The sequence below is a fragment of the Ambystoma mexicanum genome, chromosome 5p (assembly GCF_040938575.1).
Source record: "Ambystoma mexicanum isolate Mex_15411 chromosome 5p, UKY_AmexF1_1, whole genome shotgun sequence".
In the NCBI taxonomy this organism is placed as follows: Eukaryota; Metazoa; Chordata; class Amphibia; order Caudata; family Ambystomatidae; genus Ambystoma; species Ambystoma mexicanum.
This window is the reverse complement of record NC_090930.1, coordinates 1158260895-1158281638: the sequence shown is the minus strand read 5'-3', so window position 1 is coordinate 1158281638 and position 20744 is coordinate 1158260895. Positions and strand designations below refer to the sequence as shown.

The window sequence follows — 20744 nt, the reverse complement described above, 5'->3', positions numbered from 1 at the left end:
ACTTTGGCCATGCTCCAGCAAACCACTTACTCGGCCCATTGGGACAGCCATGGGCCCATCCCCAATCGTCATACTGCCTGGTGCATAGCCAAATCTTGTACTGCATAAACTTTGAAAAGGGGTAATTTGTAGCCCCCTGGCACTAACCTTCCAGACAAGGTCAGGACTGCCATTATCGGTTTGCTCATGTAGGAATAATGCCCCTTTCTGTGAGCACCCACCACGCCCCCGCACCTTTGTCCTGGCTTAGGTTTGAGGGAATGCCCTCAAAGGAATGTGAATAACAATTATGGAAATTTGTAAAATGTGCCTGGGCCTCAAACCAATCAGGATGATTAGCCAATCTCGTTTCCCCTTACTAAAATTCACGTGCCCACAATGGATCGTCTAATGCGAAATAGCCAATCTGGGCCTCCAAAATCAATGCTGTTAGTCAGCGAGCCAAGATATTTTGAATGGGATTTATGATATATTTGGGGGATTTTTTGAAATGCTTGATGGATTTTCAGTAAACCAAGAAATGATTGTGAGCAGACCAGGCAAGACTTTCTTTCACAGGATTGGTGAAAATCCATCCAACAGTGTTTGCAGTGTCTGATAGCAAATATTGACCAATGAGAATTAGTAGCATCGGGACACAGCTGCCCCAATAACTTAACCCTATCTTCACCCCTACCAAAAAAAGTTTGCAAAACATTGCAGAGTTGGGTTTGGAACAAGTTACTTACCAGTAACTCCTGTTCTCCAGCATGGGTCTAACATGGATTTACATGCTCATGAATGTTCCCCGTCATCAGGCTGGGAATCCTCGGTAAATATTAAAGCAGTTTTGCTTTAAAGATAAAACTGCTTGTCCCATCTATACCCTATTGCTGTCACTTTGGGTTATACTGCCCCAGCCAATTACATTTTTCCTCCTAAGCTCCACCCTGGTTGGCCATCCTCAGATGTGGCCAAGAACGTAAAGTGGCAGTAGGAACCAAGAGCCAGAGAGGGGAAGAAAGGGTTTGCATGTGAATCCATGGAAGACCCATGCCGGAGAGCAGTAGCTACAGGTAAGTAACTTGTTCATTCTCCAGCATGGGATCTTACATGGATTTGCAAGCTCATGAATACAATTACACAGCAGTATAGGGCACCTCGACGTCAAGAGGCACCCCATCTGTGACAGTGTAGTCAAACTCATTAATCCCCTGTATATCCTGGGTCGTGACAGTATTGGTATCAGTGTCTGTCTGAGCGGTCTGTTCCAGCACAGGAGGAGGTGCAACCACCAATTGCTGAGGGGTAGCCAGTAGAGAACGCTGCTGGATTTCTGACACCAGTGTGTGGAGAGTAGTCAAAATGTCCATTGACATTTCCCTTGGCACTGCAGGAGCCCCTGCTGGTCCATGAAGCGAAGGGCTAGGAGGACGAGATGGCTGGTGAGATGGTTGAGCCCTTTGCTGAGGCACTGCCAAAATGGGATCACACTCTCCCGGATTGCCTGCTTGGTCGGAGTAAAAACTCTCTGGTAGGTTCTCTTCAGAAGGACTGGAGTAATGAATTGCTGGAACTGGGGATGACACTCTGGGAGGCCACAAAGTAGACAGGGTGAAGAGTGGTGCGTCCATTGTGGTTCTTGGGAGAAAAGCGAGAGATGGAGGCATCTGTCTTTCCAGAAACCTTTTCTTGCCTTCTTTTTTAATATCTCTCTTACCACTTCAACTTTTCCCTCTACTTTCAAACACGCAATTATTATTCATATCTTAAAGAATCGCACAGCTCATCCCCTTCTTGTCTCAAACTTTCGTCCTATATCCCTCCTACCTTTTCTATGTAAGTTCTTGAGTGCCTTGTTTATTCACAAATTTCAACATTCATATCTGATCTATCTCTTCTTCCTCCCACTCAGTCTGGTTTTAGTCCCCACCATTCTACCAAAACAGCCTTGACTTGCGTACTTAACTCTCTCCTCTCAGCTCGTTAGTCAAAACACTCCTCTGTTGTCATTCTTCTTGACCTATCGGCTGCCTTCGACACGGTGGCTCATTCTTTGCTACTGGACTCTCTCTCCTCTTTTGGTTTTCGTGGGTCTGTCTTATCCTGGTTTTCATCTTACCTATCTAATCGTACTTTTGCTGTCTCTTGGGGCACCTCTTCTTCCTTTTCCCTTGATCATGGTGTTCCTAAAAGGTTCAGTCCTTGCCCCTTTCCTATTCTTTTTATACTCCTCCTTCCTTGCCCATATGATCTCATCTTTTGGAGCATCACACCACTTTCATGCTGATGGCACTCAGCTTTTTCTTCTTTCCTTCTCATCTTTCACACCGGCTATCCATCACACTCTTTCTTCCTGCCTCTCTGCTATTAAATCCTGGATGACCTTCCACTTTCTTACTTTAAATGCTGGAAAGACTGAAGTCTTATTCTTTAACGCCAACACTCTCTCTTCTCTGTATCTTCCTTCTTCCATTTCCTTTCCTCCTTCTAGTATTTCCATTTCGCTCACTGCCCGTAACCTTGGTCTTTACTTCGATTCTAATCTTTCCTTCACTCATCACATCTCCCTCACATCACGCGCCTGCTGATTTCATCTTTATAACATACGCAAAATTGGCCCATTTCTCACCTTTCATGCTACAAAGCTTCTTTTTTCCTCGCTAGTCTTCTCTCGACTCTTTTACTGTTCTGTCCTATTCTTTAGTCGCCCCTGTTCACGTCTTGCTCCTCTTAAATCAATCAATCGATCATTCTTCTATTCGCTCACTTTGTCTCCTCTCTTACTGGGATTCAATCTCTCCCTCTCTGGCCTCACTTGGATGGCTGTCCTTATACTCTCAGCTCAAATATAATATTCTTTGTCTAGTTTTCAAATCTCTCTATGGTCTTGCCCCTGACTATCTTGCATCTCTCCTTTCATTCTATTCTCCTTCTCGTCCTCTCCATTCTGCTGGTCTTTTTAGACTCAATGTTCCCCGTCCCTCTTGTGCTTAATCTCGCTTTCGCCCTTTCCAGCTTCTTGCTCCTCTCCACTGGAACCTCCTTCCCCTGTCTCTTCGTTCTATTACTTCCTACTCTCTGTTCCGTTCCTCTTTAAAAATCCATCTGCTTTTTTCATCTGATTGATTGATACTGCCTGACCATTAACATTGTTTTACATTGCTGATTTTAATGTACCGTTACTGTTCTATGTAAAGCGCTTTGGTTAAAGGCGCTATATAAAGTATAATAAAAATAAAAAATGCAAATACAAATTCGAGCCCATAAGAAAGGAGGAGATAACTGGGGCCTGCAGAGAACGTAATGGTGCCGTCGTTGACGGGGGTCATTGTCGACAACACTGACGGGACCTGGGTGGCATGGCCACTCTGGTAGTGGCAATCGTCTTAGTGGAAATGGTGACTCTAGTGGACAAGCCTGTTGACGGGATTGAAGTCGTCGATGGAAGACTATTCTTCGTGGGCGAGGTAGTCATCGACGTGGTAACAGACTGTGTGGATAAGGTCATCAACGGCTCCACCGTTGACGGGTCCCTCAACGAGGTCTGTGATGGCAAGGTCTTATGCTTCGCAGCTGGCGTCAGCGATTTCCTCGCAGACGGAACATGGCCGCTCAATAGTAGACTGCCCGTAGAGGGGGTGGGTGATGAAGACCAGTGTCTCTCAGACTTAGGCTCTACCGCCGCAGTGACTGTCGACGAAGAAGTCCGAGCGTGAGATGACTTAGCTTTTTTGGTATCTTCCCTGAGGAAGTGTCCTTAAAGGATCTCAACCTCTTTGTGTCAGAGGGAGCACGCTCTTTCGGCCTAACGACCCGGGAAGAGGCATGACTGAGTCAGAGGCCTTCCCTTCCTCAAACCACGCCACTAACCTTCGATGGCAGTCTTTCCGCGTTATGGAGCAGAAGGCCTGGCAGATGGAACATCTGTCTGCATCGTGGTTGGGAGGTAAGCAGTAGATGCACTTGAGATGCCGATCTTCAATAAAGATGTTTTTTAGGATGCAATTTGCACGGACCTTCAAGAGGCTGTTTCTCATGGCATTCACCATGACGTATAGAAGGCTCAAGCCTGGGCCTGCAGCCACTCACTGTCCAGAGATCTGGCAGTAGTCACAACGTGAAAGAAGATGAAAAATTGAGATGATGTCTCACAAAAATAGGCCAAAAAGTTGTTGACACCTCGAGGAGGGAAACATGATGACTCCCAACACGAAAACGTGCAGTACAAATCTGAAGATGGCCATCAAGGGTGGAGCTTAGAAGGCTGAATGTCATTGGCTGGGGCAGTATGGCCCAAAATCATACAATGGCTTTTAGACGCAATGATCAAAAAGCAAAGAAATGGAATAATCAAAGTTTATTCTAAGGTTTATTCTAAGGAGAACAGGTGGAGACGAATGCATTGTGATTACTTACCCCCTTGACTCTGATTTTCCCAGATGACTAGATGGGTCCACTGGGGTTCGCTGAATGTAGGTTTTCCTACCGTTGGTTCTAGTGTGAAGTGCCCAGGCGCTGTGGGTGCAAGGATTCTTTTGTACATTTCCAGGAGCAGAATGCAACCCTTGCCGGGGAAGAAATGCTGAAGGCACAGAGGCAGACCTCTTCAGGACACTTCACCAGATGGGGGAAGGAAAGTTCCAGCAATGGCCACCGCACACAGGCGACGGCAGGTGTACTATTTGCGGTTGATGAAGACCTTCCGGAGCAGGATCCCATGAAGCTTGGTGGCTGAAATTCAGCAGGAAGGCGACTTACACCACAAGCTGGTGACTACCAAAGTTCCGTAGACATACGCAGAACGGAGACGGTTCTAGCGAGGTAGCCCACTTGAGAGCTGGTCAGTCCACCATGTGGTCCAGGGACACTTTCGAAGGCTTAAGGCGGCTGGATCATCGAGAACGCATTGATACTGGTTGGTCCCACTAGTCCAAGGTTTGAAGCACCGTTAAGGGCCTTCGCAGATCAGGTAGTCCAGCAGGGCTTCTCCAGGCCAAACGCAGGAAGGGATGCTGGGTCTCTTCGGGAGTCATCCACAGATCTTCAGTTGGCTGCACTTCTACACAGGATACCTGACTCAACGCTGATCTGAAGAGATGGCTGCACGGGTCCTCTTGTTAGCCAAAATTCTACCTGGAAGCAATTACAGGCTCACCAATGGTAAGGAACTGCACTATTCAAACAGCCACAAGTGGCCCAATGAGGGACCACTGTGGGTTTCACTCATGTCCATCCTCAGACTTTCAGGAACCATGGATGTGGTGTGGGACCAGGCAGTCCAACCCCCTTCCTGGACCACACACACAAACACACACAAAGGCATCACTAGCCCGCGAAAGCAGAGGCTTTCCCAGGCAAGTGGATGGCCTTATATGGGATTTCCTTGCCTGGCAAGGCATGAAGACGGCCAAACAACAATATGATCAAAGGACTAGTGAAAATCTTGCGATGTGGCTATCTTACCGCACTAGCCATGTTCGGTAGCCATATGCGGTAAACGCAAATTTGCACACTAGAAATAACGCAAAATGGTGAAAATATATTTGCTGCTACCAGCTTGTTTTTAGGCACATACAAAAGTAACCAAAAATCCCAAGTGTAAAAGTGTAGTTTAGACAAAAGATTTGCCACTGTACTGTATGATGCTGTGTGCACTGCTAAAGTTACTAAAGTTACCAAAAAAGTAAAAAGACAAAAGGGAAACTTCCCAGTACTGATAATTTGAAGGGCTGATACGTTTCCCAATAACAAAATGAACAAAAGGCCAGGGCAGTCCCTGTAAAATTTCAGGACAGGTTAAAAAACAAAAGCAAAAAGTTTGGGGGTCCACAGAAATATGGAGGAGAAAGTTGTTCGGGGACGTCATTTATGAGTCACCAGGGGTCTCCCTTGCTACCCCTGTGGTCTCCCTTGCTACCTCACGTGGCGATTTGAGCTATTTGTCTTTCTGGAATTCAATGCAATAATTGCTAGACTCAAAGATTTATTTCAGGCACACTTCAGGGAGCGAGTCACTGATTTAGTCTGCTCTTAAACACCTCAAATTCCCAATGCAGACAAAAGCCTCCAAAAAGCATTTAGAGTAGCATAAGCATCCATTTCGGACTATGTATTTTGCTTTACGCAAGTTGCAGTTATAGCATGTTTTTTTCTGCTTATACATATGGTAATCCATTCTTGTAGGAAATGTATATCACGTTACAGAAATATTGTAACCATATTTTTCATAGTGTACTTAGAAACAATGCTATGTTATGTCACTTCCTGGTTTGTGACGGGGTAAACAATCGTGTTCCATCGCTTCCGGTGATGTCACTTCACGGTGGTGTCAAATGACATAACTTCCTGTGATGTCATCAGAGGTCAAGGGTCATGTGATGTCACTTCCGCTACCCCTGGCATTTTGGTGAAATTACGTCCCTGCTTTTGCTCCTAAGACACCCCAGGTAGCAGCCGAACCACCAAAGTCCCGTGTGACTTGGCCCCCTCATACAAAAGGATGGCGAGTTTCTCCAACTCACCACATCGTATACTGCACTTTCCATACCGCTGTACACAACATTTTATTTTAGCTCATGATGCATGGCACTTTCCAGCTTTGACTACTTCAACGGTTGTATGGTACCCAGTGCTGGTGGTATCAATGAGCTAAAGTAGCACTCGAGTTTTAATTTAGAACTCTTTGGAGACCACCAACGCAGTACTGCATTTTCTGTTAACTGCAACTTGACATATCTAAGCACAGTCCTTTAGAGGGCATCATCCACTTTGGATTCATTTTCCACGCACCAAACAAAACACATACTTCGATTGTATCACCCTAACAGTGAAACTTGAACACCCTCCATCATTACTGAACTTTGGCTCTTAGAATAAGCTGTCCCTTGTGAGACAGCGATGCATAAGAATAGATTCAAGACTTTGTATGTTCATCCTGAGGTACAGGCACAGAAAGAGAGCAACACATTCAATTATCCAATCCTAGACACTAGTTTATTAAGGATTTTCCTATTATCTTGAGAAGACTTCCCTAGGGCACATAGGCCTTCATATAATCCAAGGCCTTATATTGTGAATCATACTAAAACATTGTTTAACCAAGCTTGTCTCGTAAGTTGGGTCATTGCTCGAAATCCCTACAACCCTCATACAGAGGAAAAGAAGCAATGGTGGCTGCAATTCTTAGAGTTTACAATTTGGAGGTTTTATGTATGAGGAGTGTTGGGAGCACAAGAAGCGACTACATGCTATGTTCTTTGCCACAGTGACCCATTAGCAGTAATGAAAGTGGGGTAAAAGAAAATCCTCCAATTGCAGCCTAACATTCCCTTGTTTTTACCATTGCCAGGCATAATGGAAATTGCCACAAATTAGCTAACTTTTTTTCTAATTTTCTTTTATTTGCTATTGTGATTTAGTTTAAATTAAACTTTACACAACATATGAATAGCAAATACAACAAGCATAAAACTAGATAACATCCAAAGAGAGTTAAGACAATATAGTAACAACATAAGAAGAAGCGAAACAATAGAAGAAAAAAGGAATTTGCTACAATTAATAGCAGTTTAGAAATGGACAAGTGAGAGAGCCAAGGACACATTTTCACCCCACACAAGTGCCGACCACAAGAGCTCCTTGGAGCTGTCCCTTGAAAAGCTGTGACTTTCCTTAGGAAAGGAAGACATTCTTATTGTACTAAGCATGAGGCAATCGAGAATTCAATGCTTTAGCATCTCAAAGCAACAACACGAGTTGCAGAAATGACAGGATATAGATTGCCGTTCTTCGCCCCAGTGTTTGGTCCGTTCTTTAGTTTTGAATTGGTTCAGCTTGAAACGCATGTATGTCGAGGGGGCCTTAGCACATGGAAAACATTTGAGGTTACACAAAGGCCACCCAACCGACGAGGAGACCTTGCACATTCCAGGTAAGATGAGCCTCCAGAGTCAATCCCCAATCATCCCTAAACATTTTTCTTTTCACACCCTCTGTATTTTCTGTCATTTTCAACTCAGAGGACCCAATGCGAGCTAACAGTGCGCCCATGGCGCCTCTGAATTGCATTACAGATTTGACTGATGATGTGATCAACATTTTTTGGAAGTCCTCAAAGATGGGATTGTGAGGCGGGGAAATACATTTTTGGAAAATCAATAACTGCTTCCACTGAAATCGGGCACTAAGGGAAATTAGATTAAACTCATGGCGCAAGATTGCCCTCGGAATGGCACTACAAAGCCCCAACACATTCTTCCACACCATAGCCTGCATCGCGTCTAGGGTAGGTCCAAGATTTGCCGATGTAATATCTAGGCCATATAGTAGAATGGGCTAAATCTTGCCTTGGTAGTATTTTATGACAGGGAGGCAGGAATATCTACATAGCCTCCTATAAATCATCTTCGTGTTGGACAACAAAGGTACCAATTTCTCCTTCCGCATTATGGTCCATAGAATGTTGGACGATACATTGGTTAAATTATAGCCTAGGTAGCGTAGGGAAGCCATCTGTTCAACCCTTTCGGCGCCCAAGGACCACCACATAGTTTTACGCTTCCTATAGTTGGAAAAAAAAAAACACCACCTTAGATTTTTGCCCATTAACCTTTAAGTTGTTTTTTAAAGTATACGGAAAGAAAATATACAGCTTTCTTTGGAGGCCCTGCGGAGTCCTATCAAAAATGATAATGATGTCCGCGAAGGCCAACCAATGTAGCTGTAAATGGCCCAATTTAACCAGGATCACTTGATGGGTTGCCCATAGGTCATCAATATCTTTAACGTAAAGATTGAAGAGTGTCTGTACCAAGGTGCACCCATGTCTAAGCCCCAAGTTGGTCCAACTGGGCCCAAATACTGCCCCTTGCATAGTAAGGCGAACCCTGACACTAGAGTTTACGTGTAATAAAGCAATAAGCTGAATCAATTTTGTCGGCACCCTGAGTTCCATCAATTTGTCCCAAAGCAACTGCTGCTGCACACAGTCAAAGGCAGAAGACAAGTCCAAGGAGCCATATATATGTTACCTTACCTGCACCCCTTCACGATCTGCAGCAGGAGCTTCAGTATCGTGGAGTTCAAGGAGGTTCCCATGTGTCTATGAAACCCGACCTGAAAACGTAGCAGAATATCCTTCTCAGCCAAAAAGGTGTTCAGATCTCTTAATAGGAGAATTGAAAACAAACCTCACTAACTTTGGGTTTGTAAATAGCTACTTTGAGAATGCACCATAATCGTACCTGGCTCTGAAAAAAAGGGTATTGCCAATAACATTATTGGCCAATACTTGGAGCATTCACTGTTCCTCTTGGGTCTAGGGATCTTTCAGGGGGTTCCATGTCATTTAATCGTGGGATGTTTTTTCGCAGGGTTTTTTACCGCAATTCTTTTTAACGAAAAAACCCATCAAATTTTTTTTCACTTATTTTTGGGGGTCCTCCCCAACCCCCCACATTTTCCTTAATTGTTATGTATTCCCCAAACACCCACACCCCAGACATATAATTTATTAACCTCCCCTAACCTTCCCTCCCCGGGAAAAAAAGAAATCGCAGTACAAAACCCCGCAAAAAAAATCCTGCGATGAAAGGACATCGTACCCTTTCAGGGTACTCAGGAGCTTCTTCCATCATCAGTCTCTATGCATGTCTCCATGAACCTCTCAGCACATCAGCTTAATGCTTCCCTTTGAAGCTCTAAAAGAGGGCTAAGTACCTTCCAGCAAACCCCGGTCCTCTTATAGTCCCCCTCTTGAGTATTGATTGGTAGGGTGCTGTCCTCCCTTATTTTCTGAATTGTACTGGCTCAGAGAGTTTTAGCTCTGCCTATTTTCCCATCATGCGCATCTTTCTGGTCCTTGTCACATGACAGGGGAAGGTAAGGTGTTAAAACATGGTCAGCCATCTTGGATTGTTTCATTTACTATCTAATTGTGGAAGCCACCACAGAGCTGCCATACACCAAAGCAAAAATGTTAATTAAACTCTGCATCAAGACAACTTGACATTTGTTTTCTGAGATTACGTTTGCTTTGTCACGTTCATTTGTGAGAGGAAGTTTGCACAGCTGCAGCCAAGGTTATTCTTTTACTTTTTGTGAGGAATGCTCCCATGCACTGCTGTCCATGTTGTATGTAAGCGCGATTAGAACTTCTGCTCATTGTGCTGTACATTTTGAATTTTTATTTTATTGGCACCATACCCTCCATTCAAACTACAATAGCCAAGCCGGAGTTCGGCAGGAGAGTTGGCAGTCTACGACAGTCTGCCTTCAATTTACCTTCAATTTATCTTGCGTGCTGTAAGGTCTGTTCTTGCTGTCTACATTGTGAGGAGGAGCCAACCTTTAAAACCTGCTTGCGGCCGTGGAGTGGCCGCAGAGTCCGGCAGGAGAGTTGGCAGTCTACGGCAGTTCACGCGGGAGATGGCCCTTGGGAAACCCCACGAGGAAGAAGGAAGGCGTCTCAGTAGCCAGCAACATCGTACGGAGGAAATTGGACTGGAACATCGTAGCCCGCTGAAAAGAGGTAAGACCTCGATAGAAGATTCTGCCCCTCATGATCGAGCTGAGACTCGGAGGGGCCCCTTCACCGCCCCCTCTTATCATAGACTCGAACGAGGGACCTGCAGCCACTGCCACTGCTTTAAATCCAAACTCTAATAACCCAAGTGCCTCTGCCTACGGCGGCCTCATTGGCAGCCCATGCTGAGCAGGAGCAGGACTTTGTCATCGGAGTGAGGGAGGAGGGGGTGAAGAGGGGCTGGATGGCCCGGGATCCCGGGTTTCGGGAGGGGCTCTGACATGTCGGGACCTCTGCGGGATAGATCCAGAGTGGCAAACCTGCATCACAACATTTTCAAACCCCGACCATGGAGGGGGGGAGAAGGCAAAGCTGATAAAACAGCCCCCCCACCAGATACAGAGCGAGCTTGATCTCCAAAAATGTCAACCAACAAGAAAATCTCTAAGACTCCCAGATTGGACTTAGAACTTGAATGCCCAAGTGGTAAAAACGTGACAACAGAAATTGACATTCACCCAAGGGCAAACCTGGAAAATCTTCAAAGCCCACTGTTGTGGGCTAATACGAACAGTCTTGATACTGAAGATAGACTGGGGCCACCACAATCTCCCATGGTAGTGTCGGATGGGACAGACTCTATTTTGAGCCTTGGGGATGATAGGGAATGTAGGAAAGATGCAGAAAACCCGCTTAATTCAACTGACCTGGACATACCAAATGATAACACAAACAAGCCTAAACTTAAACTCCCTATTCAAAAGACAGTGAAACCAAGGGAAAAGAAGACAGCAAAACTTATGAAAAAGAATGGCTCGACACAACCTCTGACATTCCCCCCAAAAAAAGGCACTCTGGCAAAATCCAATGACAAGGAGAAAACAAATCCTGTAAATACATCAAGATAAATTCAACTTTCAAATTAAGTATACTAAATCAATCAATAGTTTCACATTTCTTCTCAAAAAAAGTGTCACGAAAAGAACTCACCTTTGGGAGAGTTATCTGATGCGGAAATCCTGCAAGGGGTGGATACTATTCCTGGGACACAGCTTCCGGGCCTTGAAGTCTTTTCGTGGGCCGGCTTGTCAATGGAAGCAACCTTGGCCCTCAGAAAGAAAATATGGATCTCCATAAAACTAACGTGCCTGTATCTGACCTCCGCGACAGCAACAAGCAGACGCTACCAGCGACCAAACTGCCGATTTCGGTGACAGGAGCCAGTCCCTTTAGAAGCGAAAAAACAAACACCCTTGAGGTGCCACCGGATGGAGATGAAGCGCTCTCAGATGAGGCTAACACTGCACACAAAGAACATCAGGGAGGTGGACTTGAATTCACACCTGTTGAGGTTGGAGAAGTACTAGAGGAAAGAGTCACCGATGATATGCTACGGCCTACAGAACATCAAAGTAAAGACAAAAACTAAAGGTGGTTAGCCCTCGTTGTGACATGTGACACACTACCAACATCGGCACCAAATAATACAATTCTACCATTAACCAGTGGGTCAAATAATGGAAGCCCGAAGGGAGGTGGCACCACTGAACCGAGACAGACCCCCTTCCTCTTGCCTGTAAGAAGGTGAACTTCATCAAGACTTGCAGAAACCTTATCCAAGGAAACCCCGACAAAAAAAACAGATCTGATGGCAATTATGTCTACCATAACAATTGCATTAGCCCCTTTTTCTAAATTGTATGAAGCGATAAATGATACTCTAAAGGATCATACCTCTCTGCTGGCAATGATGTACACCAAGCTAACCTTCTTGGAGGGTTTCGTTAGTGCCGCACCTGCAGTAGGAGAACTATTGGGGCCGAGCCCTCGCCAACAAAAAGCTGAGAATAAGGTACTGTCAAAGAATCAAAGTACGGAAACTATAAAAGTGGAAACATCCAATAATAGTTCCCAAGCATGTATGCTGAAAGGAAGACAGAAGGAGACACCAAGGGCGCTCACTAGATCAGTGATGGATGAAAACACACCAAGGAAGAAAGGAGCACCAGAGCTGAACAAAAGATCTGCAGCTCAGGGCCAACAACAGTCCTGTCGAGCAGACAGCCAGGTTAAAGATGAAAGCAGAGGGACGGGAACGGTCAAGCAGGCAGCGCAGCAGGTGTCAACAAAGAAGTCTTTGAACGGCTGCGTTGTCATGGAACTGCACACAGCAATTGAACTGAAGTCCCTTCAAGATCGGCACCCCCTAAAACATCAAACTTCTTCCATTCATACGGATGATTTGTTCCCAGTGTTTTCCTAATCACTGGGCAGAAACCCTGCAGAAAAAAGGCGAGTCGTAATTGAAGAATTACAGCACAACGTAAAAGAAGGACCTGTAGAAGAAACGGAGGAGGAAGCTGCCTTCTCTGTGTTGGCTCAAAGGGCTCCCCCAAAAGCTCCCCTAAAAAAACTGTCTCAGAGAACTGAGGGCTACTCTTCCCCAAATCCAACAACAAGCAAGCAAATTGTGACTGTCGCCTCAGAAGATTTAACTGACCTGGTGGATCTATCACAATATTCTACAGAGGAGATGGACTCTGAGGTTTATTGCTTAGAAAAAAATCACCACCAACTACATACCTCATCGATAAGTAATACAACTGGCAGCCCCAAAGTCACGTCGCTCCCTTTCTCTCATTGGCCGATAGACGAGACAAAATTGAAACAGACAGAAGGGGATGTGTTGACTCGAAGAAACAACAAGAAAAGTCATCCAAAGGAGACATCAGAAATCCGTGTTCTCCCAGTAGACATCCAACAAAGCAGGCTGATAAAACTAGAAGAGATGACTCGAGAGAAAGAAGAGGTGGAAGAGTAACATGAGACAAAAAGATACAGAAGGAGAAAGAAAATCCGAGACATACACAAGCTCCGAGAAAGTCTGAAGAGACCTCTAAAACGACAAGAGGTGAAAGAGTCACTTACAAGAACAAGATTAAGAGCATTAGAAACTTTCGTCTTGAAACAATAGGAAACTCTGATGGAATAATCCTCAATAGGAAAAACGTTATGATCTTATTCCAATGCATACCCACTCTAAGATCAATCTCTACGGAGGATATTAAAATCGTTGAACTTGGAGTGAGTGGAAAATTAGACAGTGTCTATCTCCACATTCCATCACCGGTGGTGAGGGTGATGATATCACAAGCAGCAGGAAGTTTCTTAATGTTGGGATACGAATTATCCAACTACCGAGGAGCTAATGGGAAGTTGGACGAAAAATATAGTGACAGATCAAAAGAGCGAAAACCTGGTGAACTGCTACTGAATGAACAGACTAAAACCTGAAAAGGAGAAAGACAACAAGGCCATAAACAAGATGATTACAGTGAACCATGTCAAAAGGAAAAGCCTGTGAAATTAAATCTTACCAGAGAGACTGGCAGGGGAGGCCGAGATGAGTCACTAAAGGAAAAGCAAAATCAAAAAAACCAAGAAGATCTCATGCCTTCTGTGGTACAGAAGGAAGCAACATCAATCCCTGAAGACCCATTGGGAGTGGGTCGATACCCTAAAGGTCCGATATCTAAGTTAAAGATTACATTTATTCCAGAAGAAAGTGAGTCGGATGACCTTAAATCTGCATCTGACGTCAAAGAACAGATGTCATTACAAGAGGGACAAAAATGGGGATGGATTTCACAAGCTCTGAACCAGACCAAACGAAGTTAGCAAATCCAGAATGTGGGAGCAAAGGACATTTCCAAGCAATGTTTGCTTAAGAGATTTTGATGTACTCTGTCTTCAGGAGACTTGGTTAAGAGATGAACCAGCTAAGGACAGGTATGTAAGCTACCTTGCACCTGCAGCTAAAGGTGTTTTTGGCCGTCTTTTTTCTGGCCTACTGACTATGGGCCGATCAAACAAAGAACTTCAAGTATTAAAGGTAATAGAGTCAATCATTATACCTTCAAGCACTTCATCTAAAGTGGGAAGGATCCCAGCAAACTATAACAACAACATAAGCAGAAGATCTGATTATAGTAAATTCTTATTGGAATCCGCTAATGCTAAGTGATGATCAGTTTCTAATGCAATCAAATGAAATCATGAACAAAATTGCATCAGAGTACCATCCTTGTCACCTGATTGTTTGCAGAGATGTTAACTTGGAATACCCAAAAATGCAAAGAAATACAAAGAATCCCTCAATAAAGACTCCAGCAACGAAAAGAGGTGTAACATGAGCAAAGGTTATGAAAGCAAGAGATCTACACAATCTTCATCTCTTGAAAGAAGACGACGGTAATTCTATACCTACTTGGGAAAAGAACTATCTCAGCAACGCCAGACCATATTTTTGTATCACGTGAATTCCTAATGTACATCACCAATTTCCAGGTGGTACATACTGAGAACAGTGATCATAACCTGCTTGAATTCGACTGGAAAACCCACCAGGAAATACGCAATACAATTAGAATGGATTTTGAAGAAGCAGGTGGAAGAATAAGAAGAAGTCAATGCAGACGATGAGGAGCTTAACTCTGTCATACATTAAGAGAGCTTCAACCCACGGTGAGATGCTGGTGGACTATGATCAGTGTTTAAACATCTACAGACACAAGACCAACATCCCAGTGAGGAATCCAAATGGAAACAAACACACTTATGACAAAATCCCAGTTGAAGAAAGGAAGAAAGTGAGAAAGGCAGTGCGAGTAGCAAAAAATCATGTCACAAAAGGACATAGAAGTACACCGGATCAAAAAGGTGTACAAAAACTGGCTAAGATCACATAAGGCCACCATGAATCAAGAAGACTCAGAAACCATGTTGAGATTACTAAAGGGTCATAACTCAAGAGAATTTTGGTCAGTGATTAAATCGCTAGCAAGTAGCCCTGCAAATGTAATCCACAATTATGTGGGAGAGGATAAGTGAAACGACCACTTTACAACACTCTTTAAAACCCCAAATATAGAGAGTTCAAGACCATATAAGGTGAGTAAGTGTCAATGGGTATTGCCCACTGATATAACATCAATCGCAATGAAAATTAAGAAATTGAATACCTCAAGAGCCCCTGGGCCAGACGGCTTGACGAACGCCCATCTAAAAGAAGCCCCAGAAGAATGGGCCACATTCATCGGCCAAGTGATATTTACCATCATCACGCAAACCAAAACGATCCCTCTTTCGTGGAAAAAAGCCATTATAGTTCCAATCTATAAACATGGACCTAGCGACCCTCCAAAAAACTATAGGCCAATAGCGCTTTTAGACGTTATTGGCAAAGTTTATGGCTCAACTCTGTTGGAGATGTTCTCAAAGTGGGCAACAGATAAAGATCTAATGGACCTGTTCCAGTCTAGTTTTGTGAAAAAAAAAGTAGGAACGGTGGCAAACATATTCCTAATTAACATCCTAAAAGCAAGGACCAAGGAAGGAAGCCCGGGCGTCCATCTGGCCTTCATTGACCTAGTCCAAGCATTCGACAAGGTAAATTGGGAGCTTCTATGGGAGAAATTGAAAGCCAACGAATGCCCGGAACCATATGGAACAAATTCAAGCTTTGCATATGGAGACGTCAGTGTCAGTACGCCTAAATCAGCTTGGCACACTTTCCAAGCCCATACAAACATCAAGAGGAGTTAAGCAGACGTGCCCTTTGGCTCCAACCCTGTTTAACGCATACTTATGGGATTTCAAGGATTCAGAGAACCTAGTGAGATCTTATCCACCTAAAATGGGAGGTGAAGTGATTTCTCGCCTGCTATACGCAGACGATTTAATCCTATTAGACCAAACGCCCATAGGTCTACAAAGACAGTTGGATAACCCGAGTCTGTATATTGGAAACGACAAATTGGGAATCAATATAATCAAAACAAAGATAATGTCCCTCCAAAAAGCGAATAGATCGAATAACAAGGTGTGAAATTACAGACGGTCTCTGAATTCAAATACTTAGGAGTTATCATGAGTAATGATCCAGCGGAACGAAAGATGCAAGAACATCTATGGGACAAAGTAAAAAAACTGACATCGCAAGACAATCGAGAGAAAATTCTGTCGGTTTTCTATGAGGCCAATTCTTCAATTCTACCGGGCAAAGGTGATTCCATCATTAACCTATGGGGCGGAGGCTTTTCTAAACTTACCAGAAACACTATGGTTGAAATTAGAAAGCTATTTCTGGAGAGAGCTATTAACCCTACCATCGTCTACTCCAATGCCCTTAATAAGAAAGGAATTATGTATTGGATCTTTCCAAGCCATCGTCGAGAGGAATAGATTGATGTTCTTTAGAAAGGTGATTACACCAGACCGTCCAGCTATCTTCAATATAATTCACAAAGAAATCTTTGATGCAAATTTGAAAGCATTAAAGGCTTGGTGAGAGAGAACTATTCTGACTTTGCAAGAAAAAGGATCCTCAGAAGACGAACTAGTGCACAACCCAACAAACGTGGCCACGAAGTTGGAAACTTGGGATTGGATAAAGACTCAAGACTTAGCGGGATCATACAAATTGGCTGCACACAGAACCTTAGTCAGCAGAAAATTAAACTACACAAGGAAATATTTGAAGATCTCCCAAATAAACAATACCATCAAACCTTTATGAGAGCCTGCTTAAACATTCTGACAACAAATGAAATAAGTGCAATTAGAGGTATATCAAACACAGATGGATGCAGATTCTGTGGGAGAGCTGATTTTAAAGAAACTTTTAGACATCTCCTGTTGAACTGTACAGGTCTTACGAAAGAAAGAACTATACACATGATCCATATATTTAAGGACCTTTATCATTATGAAGAAGAGATTTGGTGGAACCGTTTAATGGAGGGTGAAAATACAAGCGAAACCATTGCAGTGATTCAATTCCTGCACCATATACTGATTCCACAAAATCATAAGAAGTGGGTTGATATATTCGTGTTTCGCTGTGTTACAGGGCGATGAATTGCTCGCAAGAGCCTCTGCTTGTCCGGCAGGGTGCCTGTTTCCTTCACTGGTATCACCCTCTCGGGGGATAAGTATCATGACCAAATCTGTTCGCAGCACTTGTGTTATGTGGATTGATGTAAGAATTTGTATGTGGTATCATTCGTGTCATTTCTTAAATGCATTGTACCATGAGGAGATAGACTGGAAATTTTACAAACATTTTAAATCAATAAAACATATTTTTAAAAAATAGCCAAGCCCAAGCAATAAACATATTTTCAATGGACCAATCCTTGCATAGACCACTACGTAACTAACCAATCAGAAACAAACTGGGGTACTGCATTTCGTGTGAAAAAAAGGTTTACAGATATTTTGGTATGTTTTTCCAGTCACAGTGTTGATGGGGGCAAAAGGGGAAGGCACCAGGCATACAATAGAGACATCCCATTTTTGAATGAGTGAATTACTATATGTGTGAAGCGATGTCTATCATGTCTATCAACTGAATCACCTCAGGTCAATTCCTTGTAGTAACAGGGTATGATGAAGGAGTGCGAAAAAGAAAACTTTAATGCTGGCGGCATCCTAGGCGATGCTCATATGCACTGCAGTCCATAGCCCAGGTTCTTAGTCTGCAAAGCATCATCGCTTTGATCCGGACAAAGTAGGTGGAGCCAAGAGAACGTAGTGACTTTCCATGACTTTATACAGATAAGGCATAACTTCAACACATATCTAAAATAGCCAGAGGAATCCTTGTGCCCATAATCTAAGTTTCCTTTAGAGAACAAGAAATGCCCCCCCGCCCCTACACTTGCAACGAATCCTCAACAAACCACAACTAGCCATTTAAAAATATGTGGTTAGTCTGCAAAAATAAACTTTGCTTCAACTGTGCTCCCGTGTTAGTGTCAATATTAAACCTTTGCAATTTGGCTCATGGAGAAACCTGTCCATGATTTTATCCATGTGAATGAACAATGAAGGGTCTTACAACATTGCTTGCGGCTGCTAAGGAGTAATTTAGTTTCTGCTAGAAGTGTTCCCCTAAGCCTTAAATATCCTTCACTGTAGGCTTCCATACATCTCTGGGAGGTCTCACAGAGTATTAGCAGGGAATACCTTCCCAGGGTAAAGTTATTGTGGGATATTTAATCAACAGCTGTGTCTGTACAGCAGTATACATGTGGTTAACAAAACAGTATGGAGGGAAGAATAGACAGTCAATTTTGTGAGCAGATCAATTTCCACCAACACGGGCAAAGTTACAAGGTATGGATTTGAGAACATACCTTCTGCAGAGCCTCTTCGGTTTTTTCTGGGCTGGTCTTTAATGCTTGCGCGGCATCATTCATGGGGATCGGCATGAATCTCAAGGTGTAATTCCTGAAAAACACATAATACATCTCACTCACCAGCTAGAATAGTCAAATGCCCAAACCTACCCTTACATACAGGTAAGTAGTGAATGCTTTTAAAAGTAGACGTCCAATGCACATGCTTTAAACTTCTCCAGATTGCCATAATCTGGACAGTTATGTGTTGGTCGCCAAATGAAAGGTAAACACACCTGCCACTCTTGTTACAAGAAGAAACACTGATGCAAAACACTGCAATGAGAATGAGCTAGGCAAAATAATTCAACCGATGAAAAAAATGGAATAGGCAGTAGGGAGCTACCTGATTGGTAGTGGAAAAAGCGTTTTTCAGGAACCCATATTTGGTTGCCTTTTTTCTAGATCTATTTTTGATGTACAAAGTAAGTTCCAGTATGCCGCCTGCCAGCAAAGACATTCTATGAGTCTAGAATAACTGCTTGTAAAACTTCATACAATACAATTATATCGGGCAAACCAATTAGTACAGTGTTAAATATATTTCCAATTCATAACATTCTTTCACACATTGGGCCTTATTTGGCTGCCGCCAAACTTGCAATTTTTTTCCAGCACCCGCGAATGCGCAATTACCGGGTCATTACGGCCCTGATGGACCTGGAAATTGCCCATTGGAGGTGTAGGGGGCGGAAAAAAATGCTTCCCATTCCCATTTGCCCAATAGGGTTCAATGGGAATGGGGAGGTCGGATGCACCAGCACCATTCAGAATGGTGCTGATGCATCCGGCATGCTCTGCTCGCGAGCACCGGCAAACTAAGAGTTATGCTCGCCGCCCGCCAGGACTGGCCTGGCGGGCGGCGAGCAGAACTCTTAGTTTGCCTGTCCGGTAACAACGGGTACCGGCACGGTTGTTACTGGACTGGCAAACTTATAATGAGGCCCATTGTCTTGGCTGGGCAAGTCAGGCAGAAGTAGTCTGGGACAGTTTACTGAATAGCACACACACGTGAAACTTAGAACTGATGCTCTCATTCCAAATCCTTAGCGGTCAATGGTTAAGTGATGTACACGCATAATCCTGCAACACGCTGATGGCTTCAGGCAACGAGCTCAGTAATGATACTGATAATAGGAAATATTTCACCAAACAATGGGGAATGCAACCAATGAATAGAAGAACAAGTTACTTACTTACCTGGTAACGTTCTTTCGATGGGATGGTCCGACGACGTATTCCATATCTATGACAGGTAATGTCCACAGCTGTGCTGCTTCGGAAAATCTTTGGCGTCTGCGTCCTGCGTCGATGACGTCGATGCACCATCCCCGAGGACCTCCTCCGACGGCCGACGTCACCCGATGTGATAAGTAGGACGCACGACGCCCATAGCCTCAGTTATAGTTTTTTCCCAGAACGTGTGCCACCAGTTTTCTGCCAGTCAGACACACAAGGCCTTGCGGAACGCAAGCTGCAATCGCAAAAGAAATTCTGCAGCGGGGAACACAGGGAGGGAGCGATATGGAATACGTCGTCGGACCATCCCATCGAAAGAATGTTACCAGGTAAGAAAGTAAATTGTTCTTCGAGGGGATTGGGTCCTCCGATGTATTCCATATCTATGACAGACTCCCAAAGCAGTACCAAGCAAGGAGGTGAGAAAGAATTTAGAATACAAATTTAGCATGCCCAATCAAATTGCGGAATAGAGAACTGCCTTGCCAAAGGCCAGATCTTGCCCTCTGATGGAATCGAGGGAGTAGTGACGTACAAAAATATGTACGGAAGCCCAAGTGGCTGCATCACAGATGTGACGAATAGGAACTCCCCTTTGCAGGGCAGTAGACGCAGCCACTCCCCTGGTAGAATGGGCCTGCAAGCCAGCGGATCCTTACCCGCCAAGCGGTAACACTCGGAGATTGCTAAAATAATCCGAGACAAAGTCTGTTTCGTCACAGCTTGTCCCAAATGCTTTCCAGCGTAACCAATGAAAAGTT

The 20744-nt window shown here is 44.0% G+C and overlaps 1 protein-coding gene across 1 annotated transcript in view; it reads right to left on the bottom strand.

Moving 5' to 3' along the window:
- The window catches only part of CARMIL1 (capping protein regulator and myosin 1 linker 1), a 1545633-nt gene that overhangs the window by 410673 nt on the left and 1114216 nt on the right, over positions 1-20744 (bottom strand). The window contains exon 23 of the mRNA XM_069613644.1: positions 18703-18796. Within this exon, the coding sequence (XP_069469745.1) occupies positions 18703-18796 (94 nt within the window). The remainder of the gene's footprint in view (positions 1-18702; positions 18797-20744) is intronic.